Source organism: Equus przewalskii, chromosome 26 (assembly GCF_037783145.1).
Source record: "Equus przewalskii isolate Varuska chromosome 26, EquPr2, whole genome shotgun sequence".
Classification (NCBI taxonomy): Eukaryota; Metazoa; Chordata; class Mammalia; order Perissodactyla; family Equidae; genus Equus; species Equus przewalskii.
Window position 1 is genome coordinate 4,878,776 of NC_091856.1, and position 27,025 is coordinate 4,905,800.

A 27,025-nucleotide genomic window follows, 5' to 3' on the forward strand; every position below is an offset into this window, starting at 1 on the left:
TGAGTCGGACCCACGCGGGTTTCAGCCCTTGCTCCACCTCTTGCTGGTCACGCAGCTTAAGATTCCTGAGCTTCAGTTCCTCATCTGCAAAACGATTAAAACACAATCTACGGGGTCGGCCCGGTGGCGCAGCAGTTGAGTCCGCGCGTTCCCCTTCTCGGTGGCCCGGGGTTTGCCGGTTCGGATCCCGGGTGCGGACATGGCACCGCTTGGCACGCCATGCTGTGGTAGGCGTCCCACATATAAAGTAGAGGAAGATGGGCACGATGTTAGCTCAGGGCCAGGCTTCCTCAGCAAAAAAGAGGAGGACTGGCAGAAGTTAGCTCAGGGCTAATCTTCCTCAACAAAACAAAACCAAAACACAATCTACTTCACAGGGTTGTCTGTGGATTCAACGAGAAAGACGACTTCAAGCCCTAAAAGCAGATGCTCAGTCTTGCTTGTTAGCTCTCGGAGCTGATTTGATGTTTTCCCAAAGGCCTTCACCTCACGGCCCTGTGGTTCTATAACCTTATAGTTACAGATTAGTGTGACATCCCGAAGACTTCCCTCACCATTTCCCCTGTCAGAGATGTCCGCTAGAACTGTTTTAAATACGCGATTCAGGAAACAACAATCTAGGAAGTTTTTGCCTTCTCCCACAATCCTTCTAAAACTTCCCTTTGCTTTGAAATTTTAATTCTTTCGATATTTTTAAAATTGATAGAAGTAGTCTTGTTTGCCACTAAATGAACTGAGGGAAAATGGGAGGAGGGGATCTTTCTTAACTTTAAGAAAACCTCGGGTTCATGCATAGAATTTTAAGTTTTTCTCTATTCATAAGTTGTTCTCCATCTTTGGATAGAGAACAACTCTTCCATTAGAACAACTATTCTATTCCTCTCCTACTAGAGTTAAGATGGTGGCCGATGTGACATCACCTATTTACTTATTTGACGCTGACTATAAGGTGGCCTCACTTTCTGGAGGTCTGCAAAGCAAACTTAGGGCTCTAACCCTGGCTCTCAGGGTGCTCTCCGAGCCAGGCCATGACAAAGGCTACCTGTCACGCCTCACCGAAGGGGAGACCGTCAAGAATTTACCCAGCTCCCAGGGGTGCCCTAAGGAATAAATAAGATAAAAGTCTGCGGGAAAACTGTAAAACTCCTAGGCCCCATTAGAAATGTTAATTGCTGGCCTCGCTAGCCTATATTTAGATGTTGCAAAACCAGGGAGATCCTCCTGAACTCGGACTCTCGGCTCCTCCGCGGCTTGGGCAAGCGGCCTGGGCTACCCCCGGCCCCGCCGGCCGCCCGCGGGGGCCGACTCCGCCCGGTGCCACGCGGTGCAGAGCGGGCCCGCCGCGCCCCCGCCCCGACGGGGGTCCCCGCCGCACCGCCACCGCCTCCCGGCCGCGGAGACAGCGGGGCTCCGGCTGTCGGCGCCACGCTGCGCGGGCAGCTGGAGGTGAACACGAAAGCTCCTGCCCCGCGCGCTCTGCTCGCCTCCTGCCTCCGCGGGCGTCGGGCTGGCTGGGGCGAGCCTCCGCGGCCCGCCTCGGCCCTCGGGGCCCCGCGGCCGTCCCGGCGCCGCCCGGAGCCCCGCGTCGGGGCGCGGCGAGGTGGGGCCCGGGAGTCTCAAGCCCTCAAGCCCCCTAGGAAGGTCTTACATCAGCCACCCCACGTGCGACCCGGGGGAGGGAGGAGGCGGCAGGCGTCCCCGCGCCCCCGCCCCTCCCGCCGCGCGTCTCCCCGCCCCGTCCCTGGAGCCGCCGCGGCCGCCGAGCCGAGCGGCGCCGCGCGGGGCCGAGTCGAGCCGAGCAGCCGCCCGCGCCGCGTCGCCGGTTTAAGCGCAGTGCGGGGCCGCGGCCGGGGGCGGCGGTAGTGAGGCGAGCGCCGCGCTCCAGCCCCCTTTCCCTCCATGGTTTCTCTCCGCTCCCGTGAGTAACTTGGCTCCGGGGGCTCCGCTCGCCCGCCCCACGCCGCCCGCCGCCCGGGACCGCGCCGCCGGCCGCCGCCGCGAGCAGACCCTTCCGACGGCCCACGCCGCGCAGGCCGGGCCGCCTCTCCCCCCTCCGCCCCCGCCGCGGAAAGTTAAGTTTGAAGAGGGGGGAAGAGGGGAACATGGACATGAAGAGGAGGATCCACCTGGAGCTGCGGAACCGGACCCCGGCCGCGGTAAGCCGGCCCCACGGGCGCCCTGTCCCCCGATGACTTGCACGTAATGGTGGCCACCTGCGGGGCCCGGGCCCGGGCTCGCCGGCCCCGCGCGGGGAAGGGCGCAGCTCGCAGGCTCGGACGGGGAAGGCGGGCGGGCAGGCGGGCGGGCGCGGAGGGGGGAGCGCGCGGGGATTAACTCTTTGGCGCCCGCGGGCCCCGCGGCCGCCCAGGGAAGGTGGGGAAGAGCAAACTTTGAGCTCCGCGCCCGCCGGGGTCCTCGGCGCGCGGGGCGCGTGTGCGTGTGGCCGGCGGCGAGGGCAGGCGGCGAGGGTTGTGTAACGCTGGGAGCCATGTTTGCAGCCTCCCAGGATGCGCGGCCGCGCGGAGGCCGGGCCTGCCGGGGAGCCGCGCGGCCATCCCGGGCTGGGCCCGCCGGGCTCCGCGCGCCGCGGCCGCCGGGAGGGGCGGGACGGGGGCTCCTGCGGCCGGGTCTCGCGCTGGGCGCCGGCCGGGCCTTGGGGCTCGGGGCCCTCGCGCCGCGGAGGGGGCGAGCAGCCCTCGGGCGCCGGGGCTCGGGCGGGCGCGGCCTGGCGCGCGGGGCGGGGGAGGGGCGAGCCCGGCGGCGGCGGTGGCGCAACCGCCGCCCCTCCCGGGGCTGAGTTTGAAAAAAGGATGCGGTTCCCGCCATTTTTCAAGCCTAAAAATAAAACTTTCTTCCCCATTTCCTTCGCTACCCCGGGCCTGCCTGACTCCCGGCCCCCAGGGCGGGCGCCGGTCGGCCCGGGCCGGCCGTGGCGGTGGCGGCGGCGGCGGCCTCGCGCTAGTCCCGCGCCGCCCGGCGGGCCCGGGGACCCTGCCCAGGAGACCGGCCCCTCGGTGTGGGCGGGCGGCGGCTCCGCGCGCCAGCGGCCGCCACAGCGCCATGTTGGCGGGCGCCCGTCCCCCTCCGCCGCGAGAGCCGGCCTGCAGGCCCGGCCCGCGGGGCGCCGCCGCCCGCCCTCACGCCGCGGCCGGGCGAGTCGAGGTCCGCTTTCCCCCCGCCTCGCCGGGGCTCGGCTCGTCTGGCGGGCGCCGCGCGCGGGGCCGCCGCCGCCTCGTCTGCTCTCGGGCGCTGCCGTCCCCTCCCCCTTCTTAAAAGGGCAACGCCAGGCGGCCCTCCGCCGGCCCGGGCTCCGGGGACGGCGGGCCTCGGCCCCCGCACGTGCTCGAGGGCGGCGGGCCGGGGCCGCGGCGGCGTGAGGCGGCCGGCTCTCGAAGAGTCGCCTCGTTCTCCTCCGCTCCGGCCCTCCCCGCGAACTCGCGCGGCTTCCCGAGGCCGGGCGCGGGGCCATGTTGGCCGGCCCGCGGCTGTCCCGGGGAGGCCCCCGCGTGGTCAGGGCGCCGTGCTCCCAGGCTGCCGGCCTGCGGGGATCCGTCCAGCAGGGTCTCCCCCGTGGGCACGAGGGTTTTGAGGTCGCGGCGCGGCCCCGCTCGGTCCCGGGTTCGGGGCTGAGGCCGGCCGGCTGTCAGACATTTTGTGAGGGCCACGTGCGGGCGTTGGGGCGCCTCGGCCGCCGCGACCCCGGAGGCGCGGAGCCCGCGTGCCGAGCGGCGGCTCGTTTCAGGCGCGTGCGTTCTGCCCGCGTGGCTGCAGACCGGCGGAATGCGGAGTAATTAAATTTAGCCAAAATTTCCGAAAGAAAAGAAGCACGTGCATCTTCAAAGTGCTTTTAAATCGAGAATTTCGGTTCTTTGAATGGGCTCGAACTAAAACACTTAAAATACTCGGTAAGAGCAGTGTTGCTCCCTCTGGGAAATAAAACGGTTGGTGTTCCCACTATGTGGGATTTTTTTCGTATATGAAATAATTAATATTGCTTTTTAAAATACAGATATATGTGCGAGTTTTAATTTTTCAAGTAATCGACTTAGGCCTTACTCTCTTGTCAAAGACAGGCCAGAGCCCTGTAGCTATTTAATTAAAATTAAATTAAAAGGTCACTATCCACATTTCAAGTGCTCAAAAGCCACAAGTGGCTGCTGAGTTCTGCCTTGGACCGCGCCAGCCTGCAGAATCCACTGGCTTCTTGAGTCAATACCTGAGTCCCGACACCCTGCCGGGCCTGGAAAGCAGTGTGAACGGAGAGCAGGCCTTGCCTACTGAAGCCTCAGACCGCGTGGTGCCTGGTTCCCCGGGTGCAGGTTAGGGGCCTTGGGCGAGTGTCAGGGGAGACTGCCAAGATTGGGGGGCAAAGACTCCCCGAGGGCTCCGAGAGGGCGCCTGAGACCAGTGGGAGTTAGGTTCTTAGGAGAATAAAGCTTTGACCTAAAACCGAAGCATTTTCAGGAAAAAAATGCCGTAGAATTTGAAAGAAATTTTAAAAGAGGTGTTAAAAAGTGTTTTGCACAAAAGCATCATCCTTAAGGCAAATGAGTAGTTCCAGGATCCTTTAAAACCAAAGTCCGGGCTGGCCTGGTGGCGAAGTGGTTAGTTTCCCGCGCTCTGCTTTGGCGGCCCAGGGTTCGCTACTTCCCACCCGTCGCCCACCTATGCGCTCCCTACCAAGCCACGCTGTGGCAGGCGTCCCACTTATAAAATAGAGGAAGATGGGCACAGATGTTAGCTCAGGGCCAGTCTTCCAAAACAAAAATAAAAAAACCAAAGTCAGCTAGTGCCATGGCTCCTTATGTGTGTTGTGGGGCCAGCTGCTAGAGAACAGACCCTATTCTCTGGCCTGCTAAGGATCTGGGATCCTGCAGGCTTTTGTCATTTGGAGAAACAGGAAGAACCCTTTCTTCATTGAACTACTGCCTGTCATAAGATGAATAGGAGGCTGTTAAATGCGGTAATAGTGTATCCCATGATTGACCTCAGTGTCATCAAGTGAGATCTAAGTGTTTGAGGAGGGTAAGTGGAGGTTTGATCATAAATGTTTTTTGTTTTTATTTTGGGGTTTGAAGAAGACCCTGGTAACACTTGACCTTCTTGTGGTCTTTGGCCTAAGTACATGAGATCAAGATAATAGGTTTGCTTCACCTATTACTATATCCTTATTCCTTGTAAACACAGGTATGCTCATTTCCCTAAGAGGAGACTCATAAAGATATGTGTAATTCGATTTTTTCCAAGTGCAAAATGGCGTCTTTTTTATCCAGTGTGTTCTCACAGTAGAAAAGATGGCATTTTAAAATAATCTTCATAAAGAATGGTAATCATTCAAAAATATCTTAAAGGCAAGGCTAGGAAATACTTTATATAAAAATATTTATATTGTCTGTTACTTCACTCAGAACAAGTTGTACAGTTCTAGAACATACCATATACACCATAGAAATTGGTGGTATTATCAGATGAAAAAGAGACACTGAAAAAGAGACACTGACATGCAATAGCGAGCTATAAACCAAATTTAATTATATTCCCAAACTGGATAAAATGCCTGTTCTTTATGTGGGGCTCTCATCCTTGCATTACACTAAACACGCCACTCTGTTAGGAGCACCTCGTTAATAACTACGAATCAAGGGACAGCTAGCTTTAGATATTGGCTGTGTTTGAGTCTTCTCGTTCAGAAAATTTAGATTTTCCTTAGTTTATGCCTTCTTAAATTTTTTTCCCCAACTTTTGGCATCTGGTGTTGTCTTTTGTGATATAATTTTGAGCTCAATGGGATATTCTCATTGGTTGCATAGCAACTAATTGGTTTTTTTCCCCTTGTGTAAATAATACATCTTCATTGAAGAAAAATTAGATACAGATAAGCCAAAAAGTAGTAGATAGAGATAAGCAAAAATAAAAAACAGAAATCTTACACACACACACACACACACCCCTTTCTACCATCTAGGCATCTGGTGTATAGTCTACTAGAATGTTTTAATTTTTTCCAAATTCAGATGTGTTATCAACGCACATACTATCGTGTTGCTTTTATTTTTGCATATATAATGCAGTAATTATCTTTCCATGTCACTATTTATTATTTTTCAGTCTCGTTGTTAATGTCTGCATAGATCATAATTTAACCATCCCCATTGGGTGGTTAGAAGGTTTTTTTTGCTGTTTTAAATAGCACTGAAACGAATATCTTGTAACGGGAGTCTATCTTCTGCCAAATGCATTTCAGAATGGGTGCCTTCCTTACCTACCCGCCAGTAGGATATGGGTGTTTCCTTCCTTGGTGCCAACAGGTCTGCCACCTAAACACACTTAAGAACTAATATAAATTTGTTCTATTGTCATTTTGAAAACATTCTTTTAAAATAGTAATAGGGTAGAAGGTTTGGAACATTGGTTAACTCAGGATGGAAATTGGCAAGGGTGGCAACAGTTACTTTTTCTTTCTACGTTTTTGGATTATTTCACTTACTACAATAATCATGTATTACTTTCCTAATTAAAAGAATTGATAACTCAAAATGACCTTTAATTCCTCCATGCCTTTTTTCCTCCCTCTTATAACAATTTAAGTGTTATAATTAGGGAAGGTCACCCAACCAGTTGGGTAAAATTGATCTTTTTTTTTAGAGTAGTGGGAAGTGAGTGCAAGCTGGAGAGAATGAAAAGAGCATTGCCTGGATCCCCGCTGTGGCTGCGAGCTCCAGTCCCTGTGACTTGGCTACAATCGTGTTCAACTTTTCAGTGAAAAACTAGTAGAAAACAGTGCTGTTTTTGCTGATCACTATAGAAAGCAGAAACAAGAGTTAAATAAGAAACAGTGTGGATTTTTGGTTTTAGTTTTTAAGTGTTTAAATTCATGTTTGAGAAGAAGCTAGTTTAATTGGAGGATGAGGGATGAAGAAGAGTGGATTTGGCCCCAGAAGTTAAACTATCTGTCTTCGAGCAGAAGGCCAGCTAACTCTATCTTGGACCAGACAGCTCCCTACGTTGCGCACACAAATGTACAAGTTCCTGCCCAGCCGGCCCGCCTTAGATAGTGGCGCTGGGAGGGTTTTGGATTTGTTTCTCCCTCTTATGAAGGAGAAGCTGGGGCCGTTTCTGCTTGATTAGAGCCTCTCGTTTGTTCTGGATCTAGATTGGGAGTCCATGGATTATATGACCCCCTCCCCTGCCCACTGGCCCTGCACCCTCCTCTACAGTTGTTATCTCCCTTGCAAGTCAGTCTGGATGCCCTCCCCACTCGGAAGGAATGGGGGAGAGAGGAGGCTTAGTTATCGCGAATGCTGCTCACACAACGCCTGAGAACGCTTTTCACCAACGTCCTGCTTGGAGCCTGCAACAGGCCAGAAGTCTGCTGATGGCGGGCTTTCCAGACCCGTCCTCCTCAGGCACAGCCCTCGGTGGCGCCTCCCATGGTCTCCGCTTTCTGCCATGATTCCCACTCTGCTCTGCGCTTTCTCCCCAGTGGCTTGCCCTCTTACTCTGCCCCTGGAGCTCTGCTCTGGAGGCAGCACATTTTTTTTTACTACATCCTCAGCCTTCCTGGCAAAGTCAAGGGACATGCGGTCTCTGCTGAGCCGTACAACCCTCTGCTCCACTCACTCCAGTAAATTACCCAGTAAATTCTGGTGCCTCCTGCTCAGGGAGGAAATTAAGGTCCCCGAATTTCTCGCTCTCCCACTTTATAAACTCACCTACGCCTGGCCCCATCCCAGCCTTCTGTTCTCCACTGGAAGAGCTGCCCTACCGCCAACAAGAGTAGAATGATAGCTCTCATTTTTAATATTCATTTTTTACTGCTTACAGTTGAGCAGTCTTTATATTTACTGCCAATTTGTATTTTTTATGGCTTGTCTGTTCTTGTCATTGTTTCTTTTGGGGTGTTTATTTTTAAAATATTTTCCCTTAGGGTAAAAACAGTATTCTCAAGAAAAAAATAAATGCAAATACCTAGAATTTTCATATGTCAAGAAAGGTCACAAAATTAAAAGTCAAATTGGAAGAGAATTTTGTAATAAATGTTAAAAGAGGAGTTGGTTGCCTTTTAAATAAAGAACTTGTAACTCAATAACAGACTCATTTTCATATTCTTTCACCTAGCAATAGATTGTGAGGAAGCAATCCTAATTACAGAAGAAATTTTACATAAAAAGATACGGCATTATTTAATAGGGAAAATTGGAAAAATGTTCAATAGGGAGGTTTGTAAAGTTATTTATGTACATGCATACACCTTAATTTCTTCAGCACTTAAAAAGTATTCAGAGTTGTCATTTCAAAGTATGTTAAGTAATATAGTTTTATCTCACTTATATTTAGAATCTGCAAGAAAGACTGAAAAAAATATACCAAAATATTGATAGTGACAAACATTAATCTCCTTTGCATTATGTGATTAGGCGTATAATCAGAAAGTAGGGTCCCCTTCTGTCTAAGTTTTCTCTGTGTTTCCTCCTCTGCTCATTCCCCCACCATCCTGCCACAAAGCCTGTGCAGTACTCTGAGCCCTGTGGCCATTTTTCCTCCTGCAACAGTTGCAAAGGCTCTTCCTCATACTGGCATATGGCTGTCACTAAAATAGACGTGACCCTGCCATCAGGAAGTGTGGTGAAGCTTAAAGTCCAGCAGTGACTTTTTTTACCTTTATTTTTTAATTGATATTCTCATCATTGAGATGCTAAATAGTTATATAGAAAAGTCTCCCAGTCACTCATTTTCACTCCCTGAGAAATTTTATTGACATGTGAGAGAGTGAATGTGTGATATGCACATAAATAACAGACCTTCTCTAAGTTTGGTTGTCGTCCTACAGTGTATCCTGGAAAGGAGTCCCTTGTTGATGGGCATTTGTTTTCTAATTTTTTCAGTCTTTTTTCAGTAACTTCTTGTGCCTTATTTCATAAGCCTTTCTGGGTGTTTGAAAGGAACGCTTCACTTTTGGGGGTACCACTCGTGATTCTTCTCAAGTCTCCTTTGCAGGATCCCCCAGGATTGGTCTTCTTCCCGGGAGTTTCATCCTTCCACTGCTCCCTCTGCACTGATGACTCCCAGATGCAGAACTATAACCCAGACCGCCCTGAGCTCCAGACCGCCCGGGGCACCTCCACCTGGGCAGCCTGGGGCTCAGATCCCTCGTGGTACTCACTACCTCCTCCCTCGGAAAGCTCTGCCTGCCTTCTTTCCATCTAGCTACATGATTCCTGTTTCTCTAAGCCAGAACCTCATCCCTCTCCATCATCTTCCTTACCCAACAACTAAACCTGCAAATTTGAACTACGTTAACGTCTTCCTTTTTCTCCCAATTTCGTCTTGATTCCTTTTCTGCTGTTTGGTTCAGCAAATGTGTTCTAACTCACGTTTGAATGCTTTGTGGTAGTTTTGACGACCCTAATTAAAGTGGAATTTTACCAATTGAGAGAAATGTCCGAGAGGTGCTCTCAGCCGGTGATCTGGGAGGCACCGTGGCTACCTCCCTAGTGCCCCCTCACTTGGCTTTCGGCACATTCCAGTGGTGCTGTATTTAAGCATAGAAGATGCCCCAAACCGAATGGAAACATTCTAGCTGTGCTGCAGTAGACTACTTAGGTGAGTGGGCAGGGACAGTTGACTTTTTTTTTCATGGTTTGTTGGTATTACTTTTTTTTTTAATACAAAAGAAGCACAGACTTGTAAAAAACTTAGTACACATAGGAATAAAGTAAACAGTAAAGGTCCCTGTCACACCCCTACTCCCTTTCCCCACAGGTTCCTTTCTCAGCATTTACTGTGTCCCCAACGCTGCTCTCTACAACAACTCTGTGAGGTGGATACTGTTACCTCCTCTCCACAGATGAGGGATGTGAGGCACAGAGAGGTTAAGTGACTTGCCCAAGGTCACACAGGTTGTAAGTGGCAGAGCCAGGGTTTGACCCCAGGCATCTGTCTCCAGAGCCCAGCGCTCCTGAGTTGGCCTCTTAAATTTTCAGATGTGCTGGTTTTCATCAGAAGAGGGAAGAATGGCAGAGATATCTAGGGAAAAGCAGAAGGGAGGAAAGAAAGAAGTAAAAGGTATAATGGGCTGCACGCATCCTGAAACCAGGGCTTCTGAAGCGGAAGTAGGGTAGTGAGAAGTAGTGAAGAAGTTCTGGCGTTGTGGGCATCACTCACTCTCTAAACCTTTCTCTGTAAGTAGGGGGAGTGTGTGGTGGTGCAAGGAATGACGAGTAGGTTCTCCGTGAGTGATGGCGATGACTAGAGTAGTATCCTTGGATTCTGTATGGGAGGATGCAGACGTTCCTTGCTCCTATCCTTGTTTGAGACCCATCAGCATCTCCCTCCCATGTACAAGCTTCATTAATGCTGTTAAACGTGATAGATTTGCTGCATGAATGCCTTTGGCAGTTAAAACTATAATTTGCATTAATCTAAATGGATCAAAACATGTTAAAAAGTTGCAAATCTGAGTCAACCACAAAGCGAGAATGGCAATAGGGATTATCAGGGCAGACATTCATATAGTAGCCTGTTTATTAAATAATCAACATTCAGCATCTTCAGAGGTGATCCCCTTGGCTGGATTTGAATTCTGAATCTTAGGACCTCCAAAGAAGGAGGTTTTCTGGCCTGAAAAAGCAACCTCATTTAATATCCAATAGTTCTATCCACTAGAAATGTCTTTCCCATGTGTAACCCAAATTGATCTTTGTTTTGAATTAAGGCCTTTTGCATCTTGATTCCTTCCTCGTGTCAAGATAATTTTAGTAAAGATTAATAAAACTTCTATAGAAGTGGAAATGTGTAGTGCAGAAACCTGTCACCAGAATCTCTTAATGATCTTGATAGGAAAAGCGAAGTTTTCCTCTCTTCCCGTGTCAGCCTGCTGGGCCTGCAGCTGGACTCGGCTCCTCTGCGTTTGCAGTTGGGAAAGCTGCCCCTCGGGGAGCAGACTTGGGCAAAAGAAATAAGGGGGATATGATTTCTTCACTCACATCTCAGCTGTGGTTTCTGCCTCTGGAAAGCAGAGTTTAAATCTTTATAGCACCACGGTATAATATTCCACCCTTAATATCTATTAGTATATTGTTACTAAAGGCTTACTCCTTTTAATTTATTTATAACTGTGAGCTAGGTCTAAGTAGAGACTGCCCCTATGTGTGGGTGTTTTTGCTGGGTATTTATGGTTGGAGTTTTTGCTTTGTCTTTGTTTTCTGTATTTTTTTTTAAACTTGTCCCCCCCGTCCCGCCCTTTGTCATCCACAGGTTCGAGAACTTGTCTTGGACAATTGCAAATCAAACGATGGGAAAATTGAGGGCTTAACAGCTGAATTTGTGAACTTAGAGTTCCTCAGTCTAATAAATGTAGGCTTGATTTCAGTTTCAAATCTCCCCAAACTACCTAAATTGAAAAAGGTAAGTACTTTTTCTTTAACGATAAAAGAGAACCATCCTGGGAAGGGAAAAATAGATGATTTTACCTTTAAGGAAGCATTTGGTGTCCTGGGCAGATCTGGGATTGAATTCTAGCTCTGTCGTTCCCTGATGGGTGATCTTCTGCAGGTTCTTTCATCTAAGACTCAATTTCCCCACCTGTAAACTGGTGCTACCACCTGAGCTTGCAATATTGCTATGATGTTTGGAAATAATACATGTTAGATGCTCAATAAATAGTAGATATGAAGAATAATTATTTTGTGACTAATTTATCCATTGCTAATTGTTATAAATTTGTTGTTATTAACTACACTTTGTTCTTAGTAAGCTCTGGTTTAGGAACCACGGGCGCCTCCTACTCCCCACGTTTTATGTTTGTTAAGGGCGAGTTTAAAGACTTTTCGGATTTGTGGTCTATGATAATTCAAACCCGTTATGTAATTCTTAATGAGTAGGAAGTTTACAATGTGTTGTGACTACAAGAAATTTTGTAACCGAGCTTCTCTATTTCCCTAACCTAGCTCACGGCCCATTGATAGTGCTTTATTGGTCTAATTATAAACCAATCACTGTCTCCCTCCAATTCTCCCCGGAAAAAACAACCGCAAGAAAAAAGTGTTTTCTCATGTCTTTGCGCATTTAACTGTCAACCCCAGAATGTCAGAAGTAGAAGAAATTTTGGTCTTCTAGCCTAGCCCCTTATTTTATGGGCATAGCAGGAGACCCAGAAAGGTATAATAATTTGCCTAAAGCCACCCGCAAAAGTAGTTCGCGGTAGAGCCAAAGCTAGAGCCCGTATCTCCTGTTGCCTAGCCCAGTACCTTTTCCATTACATATGAAAAGGACGTGGTCATGTAAGCGTTGCAGAATTCTCCGCTCTTTGGGTATTCGCTTTATTAGGGAATTTAACTTGAACCTTTATCTAAAGAAAGGTACACAGAAAGAAATCTGTAATCAAATTTAGGCCAAGGGTAGGTAGGCTGTTCTTGTATCTTGCTTGAGTTCTGGGAGGGACTTGGTTTTTGGTTAAGTAAATCAATTAAAAATCACAAGTGATTTTTACTTATTTGCCGCATTTAGGTAATAAATGCTCGGGCAGTTGGCATGAGTTTCAGGGTGACCTTGTTTCCTATCAGAAAGAATCTGTTATATTTAAATTTGTAGGGGGCCGGCCCCGTGGCTGAGGTTAAGTTCGCAGGCTCTGCTTCCACGGCCCAGGGTTTCTCCCGTTTGGATCCCGGGCACGGATGTGGCACAGCTCATCAGGCCATGCTGAGGCGGTGTCCCACATGGCACAGCCAGAGGCACTCACAACTGGAATATACAACTATGTACTGGGGGGCTTTCGGGAGAAGAAGAAAAATAAAGAAGATTGGCACCAGATGTTAGCTCAGCTGCCAATCTTTAAAAACATAAATAAGTAAATGAATAAATTTGTCATCTTTTCCCTGTCTTCTGATAAGTATCTACTTTAGAGGTTCAAGTGTAACCCTTTTGTGTTTGCATGCATTATCAGTGACATCAGAGGCCCTGATTAGCCCACTAGACAACTGATGGGTGGCTTTTTAGCGTCTATCTACATAAACTTGACGTTAGCTTATCCCTATTATGTGTTTTCTGTTCTGTTTTCCTAGCGTCCTGATACGTTTTCCTGAATTACTGTGATCTGTGTGGTCACCCCTGCTGAGAAAGTCAGTGTCTCGGTGACTGTCTATCTAGAGGCTTTATCACTCCCTCGGGAGTCTTGTTGGTCGCTTACTTGGTAGGGTTAGTGAGGGATGAACAGAGATCTGTCCACCAAACCTAAAGGCAGTTTGGATGTTCTCATTGCTGATATGGACTTGATTTTCTCCCTACCCTAGAGCACAGATTGTTTTTTAACAAGAAGCAGGTTCTGAAAGGAATTTTAGTGTATAAATGTCACAGCTTTCCTAAATTTACACATTGATTTCATTTCAAAATAAATATGCCACTAAATGCTTTGGCGGATTGTCTTATCTCTACTCCCTAAGATGTTCATGTCGGAAGGATGTAAATATTGAATATTTGTGCTATTCTAACCAGCCAAGGGAAATAGTCTCTTTTTATTTTGACTTACAAAAATTTCAGTGAAACTAACACTTGAGTCTTTGTTGATTATAGTCTTGTATTTTTAAATCTAGACCATGACTAGATATTTGACTGGAATATCCCACTGGAAGGAAAAAATGTTTTGAAGTGTTACATTTCAGTACAGTTGAGTTGTTTTTTAACCTATTCTCTCAACGAATATTTATTTAAAAGTTCCTCTATTCTGCATTATGCAGTTCATTTCATTGCATGCCAAAGACTAAATAACATGAAGTTTTCATGCTATTCCACATATATAGCATGATAGGGAGCACATGGATTCTTCTGAAGCTAGCCTGCCTGGCTTCAGATCATAGGTCCTCCGCTGTAACAGCTGTGTGCTCTGGGGCAAATGACATCGTCTCTGTAGTTCATCTTACTCATCTGTAAATAGGGGCAATAATTCCACCTACCCCATCGGGTTACTGTGAGATTGATGAGCTCATGTGTTTCTAGTGCTTGGAACAGTGCCTGGCATTTAAGTACTATGTACGGGTTAGATACTGTTACCCCTGTTCTTGGCACTTAAAATAGAGAATTGAAATCAGCTGTTTGGCCTAAGTTTTCTCATCTGCAAAATGAAAAGTTTGAATTGGATGCTCTCGACCATCTTATTTTTCCAGGGTCCAGTTTCTTTCCCTCTGAGATTCTAGTACTCCGTGGTGAAGGCTTAGCCCTTCCTGGGCACCCCACTCGCCATGCTTCTTGACCGGCAGCTAAGAAATTAGAGCAGGTTCTTGCAAAGGCTACTGCCAGGTTTATGCAAGGAGTGGCCTCAGGGGAGTTGGTTTCGTCAACCCTCAAAGCTGGTGCCCCCCTCCCTTTCCTGAAGTCATGGAGCATAAGGGCTTGTTTGTGGCCTGCACCACTCCTGTAGCCTTGAGAGGCTTCCAGATGTGCAAGCCCACAGTGTGTCAGCACTGTACACAACCAGATGAGGTTTCAAGTGGGCATTGCAAGCTTTGCTTGGCACACAGAATAGGCTGCTTAGAATGCATGGGCCATTTACCCTTTCTGGCAGGTATAGAGTATTACAACTTCTCAAAGAATTCTAATTTGCTTTGACCCACTTTTTAGGTGAGAAAATGTATTCACTGATTTTAGGGGCCAGTTCTTGAGCAAACTGTTAGAATTAGCAGCTAGTTAAAAAAACACAACTCTTTTCATCCTATCGTGTCTCTCTCCCTTGCCCAAAATGTGCTAGGATCTGTAAACTGCTTATTTGGATTTAATCAAACAAAATGAATACATGCCCTAATAAAAACAGAGATCATTGAATTTTGATAAGTATTTGAATACTATATGTGCTATTTAGAACACCTTAATGATATGTGTTTCTCTGTGTGTGTGTGTGTGTGCGTGCGTGCGTGCGTGTGCCCGCCCTGTGTGCATTTTCTCTTCCAGCTTGAGCTCAGTGACAACAGAATCTTTGGAGGTCTGGACATGTTAGCAGAAAAACTTCCAAATCTCACACATCTAAACTTAAGTGGAAATAAACTGAAAGACATCAGCACCTTGGAACCTCTGGTAAGTAATTGAGAATTTAGAAACCAGGACTTATTGGTCATTTTCATTTTCATATTTCTTTATAGTGAGGGGAATGATTGGAAATAATCATTGATTGAGAAAGTGGTGGTTTTTTATTATAATGCTTTTTCTAGAAGGAGCCCAGTTTTAAAGATGAGGGCTTGTCTGGTTATGTGTGTTCCTGTGGCTTTGCTCTCTCTGCCTGATTATTGTGGCTTCCTTCAAAGGGGAATTCTTTTCTTTTCTTTTTTGTCCTTTTTAAATTTCATATGTTGAAAACCTTAACCTTAAACATCTATCTGAAAATTTCTTCTCTAGACTAGCCAGGCTTTTCTGTACTTTTATACTTTTACAGAAAAAGCTATTTATATTGCGTGGCATATCTGAATTATAAATGGAACAGTCCAAGGACAGCTCCAGTATGTTTTGGATCTTCTAATTCATGATCTTGTGTTCTAGCTGCATCACTGTTGCCTAAAGTTTTGCATGGGAACCCCCAAATCCTCCTCAGTCTTACCTACTGGGATAAGCTATGGAAAGTTAAGCAAGTGCCAATTGGTTATAGACTTGCTGTGTGACCTTGGGCAAATTGCTTCTTCTCTCTGGGCCTCAGTTTCCTCCTTTATGAAGCAGGGAAGATAATAATCCCTGCCTTACTTGCCTCACTTAGGAGTTCTGAGAATAAAATAAGGTAATGCGCTTACTTTGCTTTGTAAGTTGGGAGCTGTGCTAATGGAGGGCCAGTCCATGCAGAAGTCGCAGTGGCCAGAAAAGAGCTTCTGCAGGCAGGGGTAACACGGGCTGTGGGCAGCTACCTGAAAATGTGTCTGAATTCAAGTTGGTTAAATGATTGATTTCCCTGAATATGACATTCAACAAATTTGGCATGGAGGTAGAATTCCATTTACTAAGGCTCATGGAACTCAACCTTGTTGTCTACTACCCAAAGAAGCCTGTGGTTTCTTTCTGTTTTTTACTGGTATACATAGTATTTCCATGTGACTTAACTTTCAAGCATTAACGGGGAGAGGGCTGTGCTGCAGATAGGAGCTGTCTTTCAGGATCCAGAAGACCAGAGCCCAAGAGGAAGGGCATCTTTCTCTGCTCTTCTGATGTCACAATATAGTCAGTATTTAGATTTCACATCAGCTCTACAGAAAGCTCTGTTGGTATTTTAAGGGAAGATAGAATTAAATTGTGACTTCTTGTTATGAAGAGGATTTCCTGCCAGAACTATAGGATCTTTTCCTCCTAACCAATAATTGAGGCTCTGTTCCACTGTAGATTTAATGACCTTTTACTGAGTCCCTTTTATGTTTCATGAAGTGTACCTTGTTTAACTCGTTTCCCAGAAATGTTTGGAGCCTCCTTCTCACCTTTGCTGTCTTAATTTTGCCCATTTTTTCTGTTTTAGGTATACCCAGATACTTGAGCTCCCTCATTTTTCTAGTTCTATTTTTTTCCTCCAAACCAATTCCCATATCCAGTGTTGAAGCGAACATCAAGTTTTGCTGTATTCGGGGATATTAACATTTGCCCACTGTATCCTCTTGTAACGTAGAGAAGAGAGAATGATGGTCCTCCTTGCAGAGATAGGAAACCAAGTTCTGAAAGCTTAAATACTCAGCAGCCACAGGATAAATGGCAGAGTAGGGTTTCAAAACCAAGTCTACTATTCTCTCCACTGCCCTTAGGACCTGTTCTCTTTTTACCTACAAATTTTTTCCATACCCGAATTGACCTAAGCTGGCAGTTCCAACAGGAGCACCAAGCTAAGTGATGAGGATCTCCCAGTCAGACGGGCTACACTAAGCCTTTATTATGTGTGAATGACAGGCCTGTCAAATCAGGGTCACTGTAAGCATTGGAACCTCTTTTTTTGAGAACAACCTGCCACGTAGTATTTCCATGCTAGATCACTGGCTGTTGCCTAATTCTCATGGCAACCCGAGTCCTCTTGATGTTTCGTCAGAAGCCTTGGTCAGTGTCCGGCATGCAGGCAGGGCAGAAGCAAACGTTGTTTGGGAGTTGTTTGCTTGGGTGTTCCTGACCTGGTCAGTGACGTATGAGGGCCCTTTGGTGGCCGTGAAAGTCTCAGTGCTCCTGGGACGGTGAAGAATGAGAAATTATTATTATTGTATTTACCATTTTTGGAGGATCTCTTATGTACTGTACACTGTAGAGGATGCTTTGTGTATGTTATCTCATTAGTAATCCTCAAAACATTACTGCAAAGTGGATAGAAATAGCACGGCCCTTGTTACACGTGAGGAAGCTGAGGCTTGGGAGAGGCTGAATCCCTTGTCCAGAGTCACACACTTGGCCAGCCAGTGACAGGGCCACAGCGCTACACACCCAGGGCTATCTGGAAAGACAGAGCTCCTGCCATTCTCCTGAGCTTGCTCTTCAGATTCCTGGGGGCGCCGGGTGGGTCTCCTGAAGTTACAACTTAGAGTAAAATAAAACCGTAGGCGAAGGTGAAGGGGGGAGACGTTGGGTCCATTTTGACTTCTGAAAGTATTCAGCGGGGAGAAACGCCATCCTCATCCTCATTAACCGCGTACATCTTGAACACCGTCTACGTTGAGCCCAGTGCTTATAGTCAATGCAATGATTGTGAATGCCTCTGCTTGCTACAGGGACATTAATCGAGAGACAAAGAAGGCATCAATTCAAACGTCCTTGGACACCTTTTTTAAGAGACCTGGGCCATCCAAACCATCCCCCAAAGCCCTTCTAAATTCTAAGAAGGCAAGCAAAATTATTGTTAATAAAATGTTTAATGTTTATTATGGCTAGCCTATTAGTTTTAGGCCAAATTTCTGGTATGGTAGAGTTGTAATTTTTTTATTTTCTTTTTTAACAGTATTTACACATTACATTGGAATCCTGAATAATCTAATCTGTGTGTCGTGTATTTTGGGCCTTAAAGCACAATTTTACTACTTTACACAGTTCTAGAGTACTGCAGTTATTTGGGATTTTGTTGTTCTTTGCTTTCACTTCATTTTCTGGTATATTGTTTGGAATGTCCAAATGATTCATAATGGGTCCTTTCTCACAAAGTAGCCAGAAGTCTCACAGACTCAGAGAGTCTCGGAAACAGGAGGGCCTTGGAGGCCCTGTGTCTTGGGATAGTTGACAGAGCGAGAGGAGGGGCCCGGGGTGCCGGAGAGCGCTGAGGATCAGGGGTTGGGCACGTGTTTGGGCCTCCATTCCTAGGGAGTAATTTTGAGAAACAAATGGTTCATTCCCTAGAGCAAAGAGTTTTTTACTGAGCCGCTTTGAGAAGGCTGCCTAAATTTACTTGCTGTTCTGTCTTCGCTGGTATAGAGTCGACCTTTTTATGAAGAGATTAGAGTTCCAGTATGCTAGCTAGTTGTCTGGGGTGGTGTTTTTTTCAGCATTTTTTCCCTCTTTGGCAAGCAATCATACCTGGGAGGGAACATAATCTGAAAGCTACACAACATGAAAGCAGTTCCCCCATGATGAGAAGGCTGGGGACAGCCTTCTTAAGACCTCAGGGGACTGACTTTGATGCACACATGATTTGATCCACAAACTCTTGGGTCATTGTGCATTTGTGTTTCAAGGGGCGCATTTGCCTGTCGCTGTGACCCTGCTGTGTGTTCCAAGGACTGCGCAGTGAGGACAGAGCAGGTGTGGGAACCTCCTCCTTGATCAGGAGGATAGAGGCTGTGAGTGCGGGCTCAGCAGCCTTCCTTCTAAAGGACCAGGGAGTGGATCTTTTAGGCTTCATAGGCCAGCCAGTCCGTCACAACGCTCAGCCTTACCCTTGTAGCACGAAAGAAGCCACACATCATACGTAAACCAGTGAATGTGGCTGTTCCAGGAAAACTTAATTTACGAAAACAATCAGCGGGCCAGAATGGGCCAGCAGGCCATCGTTTGCCAAGCCCTGCTTTAGCGTGAAGATTTTCAAATCATTTTGTAATTCCCCAGAATTACACAGATACCCTAAATCCTGGAGACTGTTTTTGTTTCATCTGCATTTCTTCCCAGCTCCTTATGAATGTTGAAATAGCTTTCCCAATAAAGCCTCAGAGCCTTTAAACACCAACATTTATTTTTTGCGACTTACTTCATACGCAGATATGAAATTTTTTTGGTGAGCAAGATTGGCCCTGAGCTAACACCTGTTGCCAGTCTTCCTCTATTTTCTATGTGGAATGCCCCAGCATAGCTTGATGAGTGGTGTGTAGGTCCATGCCTGGGATTCAAACTGGGGAACCCCAGGCTGTCGAAACAGCACACAAACTTAACCACTACACCACAGGGCTGGCACCCCTTTTTTTCTTCCTTTTTTTTTTTAGTACTACTTCCTTAGAGGTTACCAACCTTTTTCTCTTGCTTCAGAACCATCAAAAGTTCGATCTGTGAAGCTGTGTAGTCATATGCCCTCCGGGCTCGTTGCCTCTATTCTACGAGGCGCCAGGCCGCATAGCGCTGCACGTTTGTGTCCACTCTTTATAAAAGGGGTCCCCTCTTCCCCTCCCTGTGAGGGTCTGCTCTCCCTCCTGTTGCTGTCTCCTTATTTGTCTCTAACACTACCTCTGCCCTCCCAGTCTCTTAATTCACCTTTAATCAAAACTTAATAGATGTAGGATTGAAATAATAGTACACTGATGTAATAACATGAAGATCTGAGTAAAATGTAAAATACACGGACATTTTCCTATCCCCATTGGCTGCTCAGAATCTCTTGCGCCAGGTGTTTAGATCTTAACTGTTTTAGATAGATGAAACTGAGGTTCCAAACAAAGGAGATAATGCAACAACATTTCAAGGTACGGTAAATCAGAAGAATTTTATACCAGAAGGGTCTGGTAATAGTGTCCATCTTTTCCAAAAGAATTAAAAAAGAACACGGGATAGTGCTTCCTGCTTCTGAAGTTTGAACTCTGAGCCCCCTCCTTTGCGCCAGCCAGTCTCCCCGTAAAGTTTGCACACCACCACACTTGGTGCTGTGTTATATTCCAGTCTCCAGCCTGGCACATCTCTGTCTCCAAGGAGGGGTCTCAGGCACCTTGAGATGGATTGATGCCCCTCATACGGCCACCCTAGCGCATGAAGACAGTGCTTGACACCAGCACGTTCTTACTGGCCGTTTGATTACTCAAGTGTTCACGCTTAGTTTTGAACCAACTTTATTAAGCACTGTTTGTCTCATACTGTGAAAAGATCCAGTCTTAATAAACATTATTTGAAATTCATAGTTAAGACTACTAATGCTGCCAGGAAAAGACAGTTCTCCGAGAGGGTAGATGTGGGAGGGAAGGCCTGACAGGGCTTGCAGTGTTGTCCTGTGCACAGGGCTGAGTGGGTGGCAGTTGATTGAATGTAGAGCCTAGAGTTTTACCTCTTCAGGAGATGGGTTTTGTTGCGTATGTTCCTTTGGTTTAGGAGGTGTGTTTTTTGATCCCTTTCTTCAGAAAAAGTTGGACTGTCTGAAAAGCCTGGATCTGTTTAACTGTGAGGTTACTAACCTGAATGACTACCGAGAGAGTGTCTTCAAGCTCCTGCCCCAGCTGACCTACCTGGATGGCTATGACCGAGAGGATCAGGAAGCCCCCGACTCGGATGCCGAGGTGGACGGTGTGGACGAAGAAGAGGAGGATGAAGGTGAGTGGGCGCAACATCCAGTGAGCCTAATTTCTGCCTTTCAGAGGTCCTGAGAAAGCTGCTGAATGATCTTGCTATTGAGAGAAATAATTTACATCCATGCATGTGGGCATTTCATTAAATTTGGAGCGAGGACCTCTGTTTAATTTTGATAAGCTCTTGGGACACTGAAGCCTTCAAATGATTCAAAATAAAAATGGTTCGTCAGCTAATTAGTCTTGAATTCGGAGCCTAGAGACCATAGGCTGCTCCAACCCATTGAAGTACTTGTGGTTTACAGTTTACTAAAAGGACGTCGTCTCCTGCCTTCCTCCTAGATGCTCCTTTTCTCGCTTACTGCCTACTTATCCTTACAAGCTTAGCCTTGGCACCACTTCCGGGGAGCATTTCCGGACACCAGTGGGCTAGGGTAGGTCCCTGTGCGTGCTGGCTCATCCCCTCGCTAACCTCTCTCCTAGCACTTGTCGCACTCTGCTATTCTCGTTCCTTCCAACTATGCTTCTTCTTGGGTAGAGATTGTCTTTTATCTCTTTATTCACACTTAATAGGTACTTGGTACATGTTCATTGTATCCTAATAGGAATAAAATAGGTTTCCTGCCTTCGGTATATGACCAGAGATAAGAAGGTAATGATTTTAAAGTACTATATGATACATTCCATTTCTCATTAGTAAGGAAAATAAGCTCTGGCCCTAATATGGAATTCAAATAGAGTTTTTATTTTTGACATTGATCAAGGTTTTTTATATCTAGTTATCTTTAAGAATCTTTGTATATTTTCTACCCAAAATATCCCTCCGGAATTAGCTCGTGCTTTCCTTGCACAGTGACTCGTTGACTCTGAGTCACTCTTAGGACGAATGGTTTCTGGCCTCGGAGTGGCTTAGAGGAAGCCGAGTGATCAGTTTTCACATCAAAATGAAGAAAACTTATTCTCCTGTAATTCCTGATGTTGCTGGAATTGGTGGTATTACTGTATTTGAAGCACTATTTTAAATATCTCTTTTCTTTAAAAATAAAAATACAGGATAGAAATGGTTGAGAAAAGTGGAGGAGGAGAAACATCAGGCAGCTTGCGTGTGATTAATGGTGTAGTAATCTGGAAAATTGCACATTCATTTTGTGGCAGATTTGGGAGAAGGCCACAGCATACGGTAAAGTGAACACAGAGTAGGATGCCTCCCTTGTTCCAGATGTTTCCATCACTCACTCACTCCTGAAAACCGTTCATCCCTCTTGGCTGTTCAGGCTCCCCTTGGACAGGTCGAATGGCTGCGTGTGCAGGAGCCTGTGGAGACTCCTTGGAGGGCAGAGGGCAGCTCCTGGGAGCGAAGGGCAGTCAGGCACAAACACTGGAGCATTGCTTTTGTGCTAGGCACTGTGGACAATAGTTTTGAAAGAAAAGAAAACAAACGTGGTTCCTGTCCTCTTGGAGCTCAATGTCTACTAAGAAGAGAAACGTTAAATGATCATAACTAAATATTCCCAAGTGAGCAAAGTGTGCAGGAGAGGAGCGGCATCAGGTGCTTGTGTGCGAGCATGTGAGCTGAGAATGGGAGGGCTAGCAAGTCGGCCTGAGGAAGTGCTGTTGAACTGAGACTGGAAGGTTGAGTCAGTGTGAGCCCCGTTGAGAATACAGGAAGAGCGTGCCGAGGCAGGAGAGCGCAGTGAGCTCGTGGAGTGGGAGAGGCAGGGACTGCTCGCCTGGGGGCCTGCACCACGTATGGAGACGCAGGGGGCGGTGGCCTCCATCACCCTGCCTGTCCCAGGTGTGCACACCTGCCTGCCACCTCTGATGGGGTCCCCAGGTTCCTGATTGGAGCAGCTGGTTTTGTGGTGGTACCCTTACCTCAGAGAAGGAGCTTAATTTGATTTATTGGTAGCTTTTTACTATGGAAAATTTCAGTCATAGACAAAGGTAGAAATAATAGTAAAACTAACTTTCACGTTCCTGTCATTGAACTTGAGCACTTACTGGTCCATGGCTGATCTTGTTTTATACATGCACTCCCTCAGCCACTTGCCCCCTCCTAATTCTGAAGCGAGTCCCAGCCATTGTATCATCCCAGCAGTACGTATGGTAGTGGACATCCAGCCCGCCAGGACGCCTGGCCTCCAGCTTTGTGGGACTCTTGAACAGAGGAACTGAGCTGCAGCAGCTCGGGAGAAGGAGGGTGATGGTGCTTCGTGGTTTCTGCTGACATTGGTGTGGCCCAGTGTTCGTCCTGTGCACCAACCCAGAGCTCCCTGGCACCTTCCCAGGGGTGGCCTGTGGACAGCAAAGTAGTTAATGAATTCCATGCGGACCGTTTTCAGAAGGAGAAGATGAGGAGGACGAAGAGGATGAGGATGGTGAGGAGGAAGAGTTTGATGACGAAGAGGATGAAGATGAAGACGAAGATGGAGAAGGGGAAGAGGACGAAGATGAAGTCAGTGGGGAGGTGAGTGCAACTCTGCTACCCATTTGTAGTTAGAGCGAAAGTGTGGATTTCAAAAAAAAAAAGAAGGAAAAGGCCTCTGAAGAAATTAGTATACTTGTGAATAAACTGATGTCAGTCTGGTTGATTTAGCTCTTGTCCCCCTTTTGGTAAATACTAACTGGAATGCTTGCTAGACACAGGGCTTGGCTCTGCAAACTGAGTTTTGATCCTTTAACTTAGGGAGGAAGCAGTAGTTGAGTATTCATGCAGAGGGTGAGAGAACTGGAGACGCTGAGAACTGACGTGTCTGTCTGTCCCTTTGTTGCATTGAAGGGAGGGTCTGTTTGCCACGTCTGAACTTGTTCTTGTGTATCAGCTGCATTCAGTAAGTACTTTCTCTGCTGTGCTAAAGAGTTGGATGCAAAGTTAACTAAGAACATGGTCCTGCCTGCACGAGCAGCTGGTCTAGTTTATGAGACGCCTGGTGAAGCAGCGTCTCTGAGGAGCCCAGCACCGCAGGACAGGAGAAGGGGGGACTTAACTCTGACCCGCAAGGAGGTTTGTGAAAACAGGCAAAGAAAATTAGATGGCATCAAAAAGCATGTTCTTTTGTAGTACAAAAGTAAGGCTGGGTATTTGTATAATCTCATAGGTGTTTAATGAAATAAGTTCTGGAAGGAAGATTTTATAAGAATGGGAATATAGAAATCTTTGTCCAAACTTGCTTTGAAATTCAAGATTTTAAAATCATTTCTTGAATTATCCATCATAAGTTGTATACTAATTAAACATATCTGGCAAATAAAATGTTTACTTTTGAAAAGCAGGTATTTTTCCAGGGGAAGAGTCACCCTAAGCTAACACCTGTTGCCAATCTTCCTCCTTTTTCTTTTCTTCCCCCTGAAAGCCCCAGTACCTAGTTCTGGATAGTTGTAAGTTCTTCTTGTTCTTTTGTGTGAACCACCACCACAGCATGGCTACTGACAGACAAGTGGTGTCGTTCCGAGCCCAGGAACCAAAGCACAGCACACCGAACTTTAACCACTGTGCCATCAGGGCTGGCTTGAAAAGCACTTTTTGGGGCCAGCCCTGTGGCCGAGTGGTTAAGTTCGCGAACTCTGCTTTGGCGGCCTAGGGTTTCGCCAGTTCGAATCCTGGGCACAGACATGGTACTGCTTGTCAGGCCACGCTGAGGCAGCGTCCCACACACCACAACTAGAAGGACCCACAACTAGAAATATACAACTATGTACCATGTATGGGGATAAAAAGGAAAAATAAAATCTTGAAAAAAAAAAAAAACACAAACAAAAAAAGAAGAGCACTTTTTTAAAAGAAAATTTTAAATTAAGCTTATAAGAAAAATCAGCAGGTCCCAGTACATCAAAGTAGATGAAAACAACATAACAGTTTTCTCCTTGATGGATTGTTACGATTACTGGCAAATTATAGTTTTCTTTGTACTTCTCAGCTTGGCAGAATTAATGTAATAATGGCGTGCTATTTACCATTCTTTAGGAGGAAGAATTTGGACATGATGGAGAAGTTGATGACGATGAAGATGATGAGGATGAGGATGAGGATGAAGGTGGGTCGGATGCATGCACTTTGGTTCTCCTCAGTTAAAAATCAGGGGGAAATATCCATTAATTTAGAATTTGAAACCACTGAGGAGAAAATAAAAGGCCCTTGGGCCTGGTGATCTTCACAGGTCTTCATAGGTCTAACAAGGCCTGTCAGTGTGTCTGTGCTGGTGCAGCTCGCCTGCTCTACAGCGATTAATAATGCCTATGTGAGTGCGGGCGGCTTGGTCCTCAGTCCCCACACTTGAAATGTGTTTTTAGACCCTGTCATTTGGGTTACTGCCAGGCATGAGATTTCTGTTTTGGAATTCTTTCATTAACAAAAGCCTGGTGGCACAGTGGTTAACTTCACACATTCTGCTTCGGCGGCCCAGGGTTCACCGGTTTGGATCCCGGGTACAGACATGGCACCGCTTGGCAAGCCATGCTGTGGTGGGCATCCCACATATAAAGTAGAGGAAGATGGGCACAGATGTTAGCTCAGGGCCAGTCTTCCTCAACAAAAAGAAAAGGATTGGCAGCAGATGTTAGCTCAGGGCTAATCTTCCTCAAAAAAAAAAAAAAGAAAAAAGAAAAAAAAGAAAAGTCTTACTATTGGATTGTAGATTTTGCAGGATATATATAAATAGCACCTTTCCAATTTTATCAGTGTTATTCCTTTCCCCAACACAACAAAAACCAGTGAAACATCTACTTATTTATTATTCATTGAAAGAACAGCTTCTCCCACTTGTATAGGTTTCAGAGTACCAGGCTGCTTCCTGTGCTTTCCCATTGATTCATACTTTCTCAGCACCTGTTCTCTGTGCCAGGCATTGGACTAAATTTACATGGCTAAAACAATGGTTAGGACCTGGTCCCTGCCTTCAAGGAGCTTTTTGGAACATAATTGAGTGCAGATTTAGTCAATTTCGTTGAAATAGCCAGAAATTTTTACTAGTTGAAAAAACAGAGTGATGTGTAGGTCTCTGTCCCGCATACCAAGGATTCGAAGAAGTCCCTGCTTGGTTGATACGAACTTGCTGTCGTCTGAGTCCTGGCGTGTTCCAGGCTGACTGCTTCGTGTTGTCTCACTTCATCTTCAGAATAACTTTCATGAAGTCAGTACCATTGTCCCCATTTTACGGACGAGGGACTAGGCTTCAAGAGGTTCCGTGGCCACCCATGGTCACTCGTTAGTGAGCCTGGCTCCGAGACAGCTCGCTCACTCCAGAGTCCTTGCTATGCATTGTAATAACTGCCGATGTCTAATTGTCAGGACTAGCAAGCATAAGGAAAATAAGAAACATCTGGGAGACAGCCACTTCAAATTGAGAAAACTGGGTTACCTTTGCTGTGATTTGAGGCGCTGCTGTGCATTTTGCCCTTCTTGGTTCCATGGCCACTATTTATGCTTTTATAAATTTATACCTCTTAATTAACAACCTGTTGATCTAATCAAGCTTACATTTTTTTAAATCTCCCAACCATCAGAACATTCATTGTTGTTTACCTCCGTTAGCAATAACTTAGGCAAAATGCCTTTCCAGTTGTCTCAAAGTGGATTTTTGTTATTGTACAGAGGAGGAAGAAAGCGGGAAAGGTGAAAAGAGGAAGAGAGAAACAGATGATGAAGGAGAAGATGATTAAGACCCCAAATAACCTGCAGAAAAGAGAACTGTTCAGTATTGGTTGGACTGCTCATGGATTTGGTAGCTGTTTAATAATAATTAAAAAAAAGGTAGCTGTGATACAAACCCCAGGACACCCACCCACCCAAAGAGCCAAAGAATAGTTCCTGTGACATTCCGCCTCCCTCTGTTTAGTCCCTCTTGGAAATCCACCACCAAGTTTGGGGACTTCACCCCAACAAAATTATAAGCGTTGTTAGGTTTTCGTGTCAGACTCTTGCTGTGGCGTGGATAGCTGTGATTGGCGAGTCAGCCGTCTGTGGCTACCAGTTACACCGAGATTGTAACAGCATTTTTACTTTCTGTACAACAAAGAAGCTTTGTAAATAAAATCTTAACATTTTGGGTCTGTTTTTTCATGCTTTTCTTTTTAATGAAATTTTTTTACATTAGGACATTTTATGTGACAACTGCCAAAAAAATATTTTTAAGAATTTAAGTGAAATAAACACGTTCCTCTTTGGTAAAGCCTAGTTGTATGCTTACATTTTTAAACTAGACTTTTAATTGTAAGCTCATGTTAAAACACACTAAAGAATGGTTTCTTTGGCGTTTTTATATTAGTGGTTGTTGAGGGGAAATGCACAAGTGTGTAGGATGTTTAGTGTTTAAATCTAATCTTCATGTTTGATGGCGGTGGGAGTG

The 27,025-nt window shown here is 46.4% G+C and overlaps 1 protein-coding gene across 2 annotated transcripts; it reads left to right on the forward strand.

Annotated features, from left to right (window-relative positions):
- Positions 1 to 1,720: 1,720 nt before the first annotated feature.
- On the forward strand, positions 1,721 to 26,725 carry ANP32B (acidic nuclear phosphoprotein 32 family member B). Of its 2 annotated transcripts, none has more exons than XM_070595776.1 (7): positions 1,721 to 2,156; positions 11,257 to 11,406; positions 14,941 to 15,063; positions 20,517 to 20,706; positions 23,024 to 23,148; positions 24,646 to 24,715; positions 26,272 to 26,725. In XM_070595776.1, exons 1-7 carry the CDS (start codon positions 2,103 to 2,105, stop codon positions 26,337 to 26,339), a joined length of 780 nt encoding a protein of 259 aa, XP_070451877.1. In that variant the 5' UTR covers positions 1,721 to 2,102; the 3' UTR covers positions 26,340 to 26,725. The 2 variants fall into 2 exon arrangements, 1 of the variants encoding a protein (XP_070451877.1); XR_011533425.1 differs by having other exon boundaries at positions 1,738 to 2,156; positions 22,724 to 23,148.
- Positions 26,726 to 27,025: the final 300 nt, after the last annotated feature.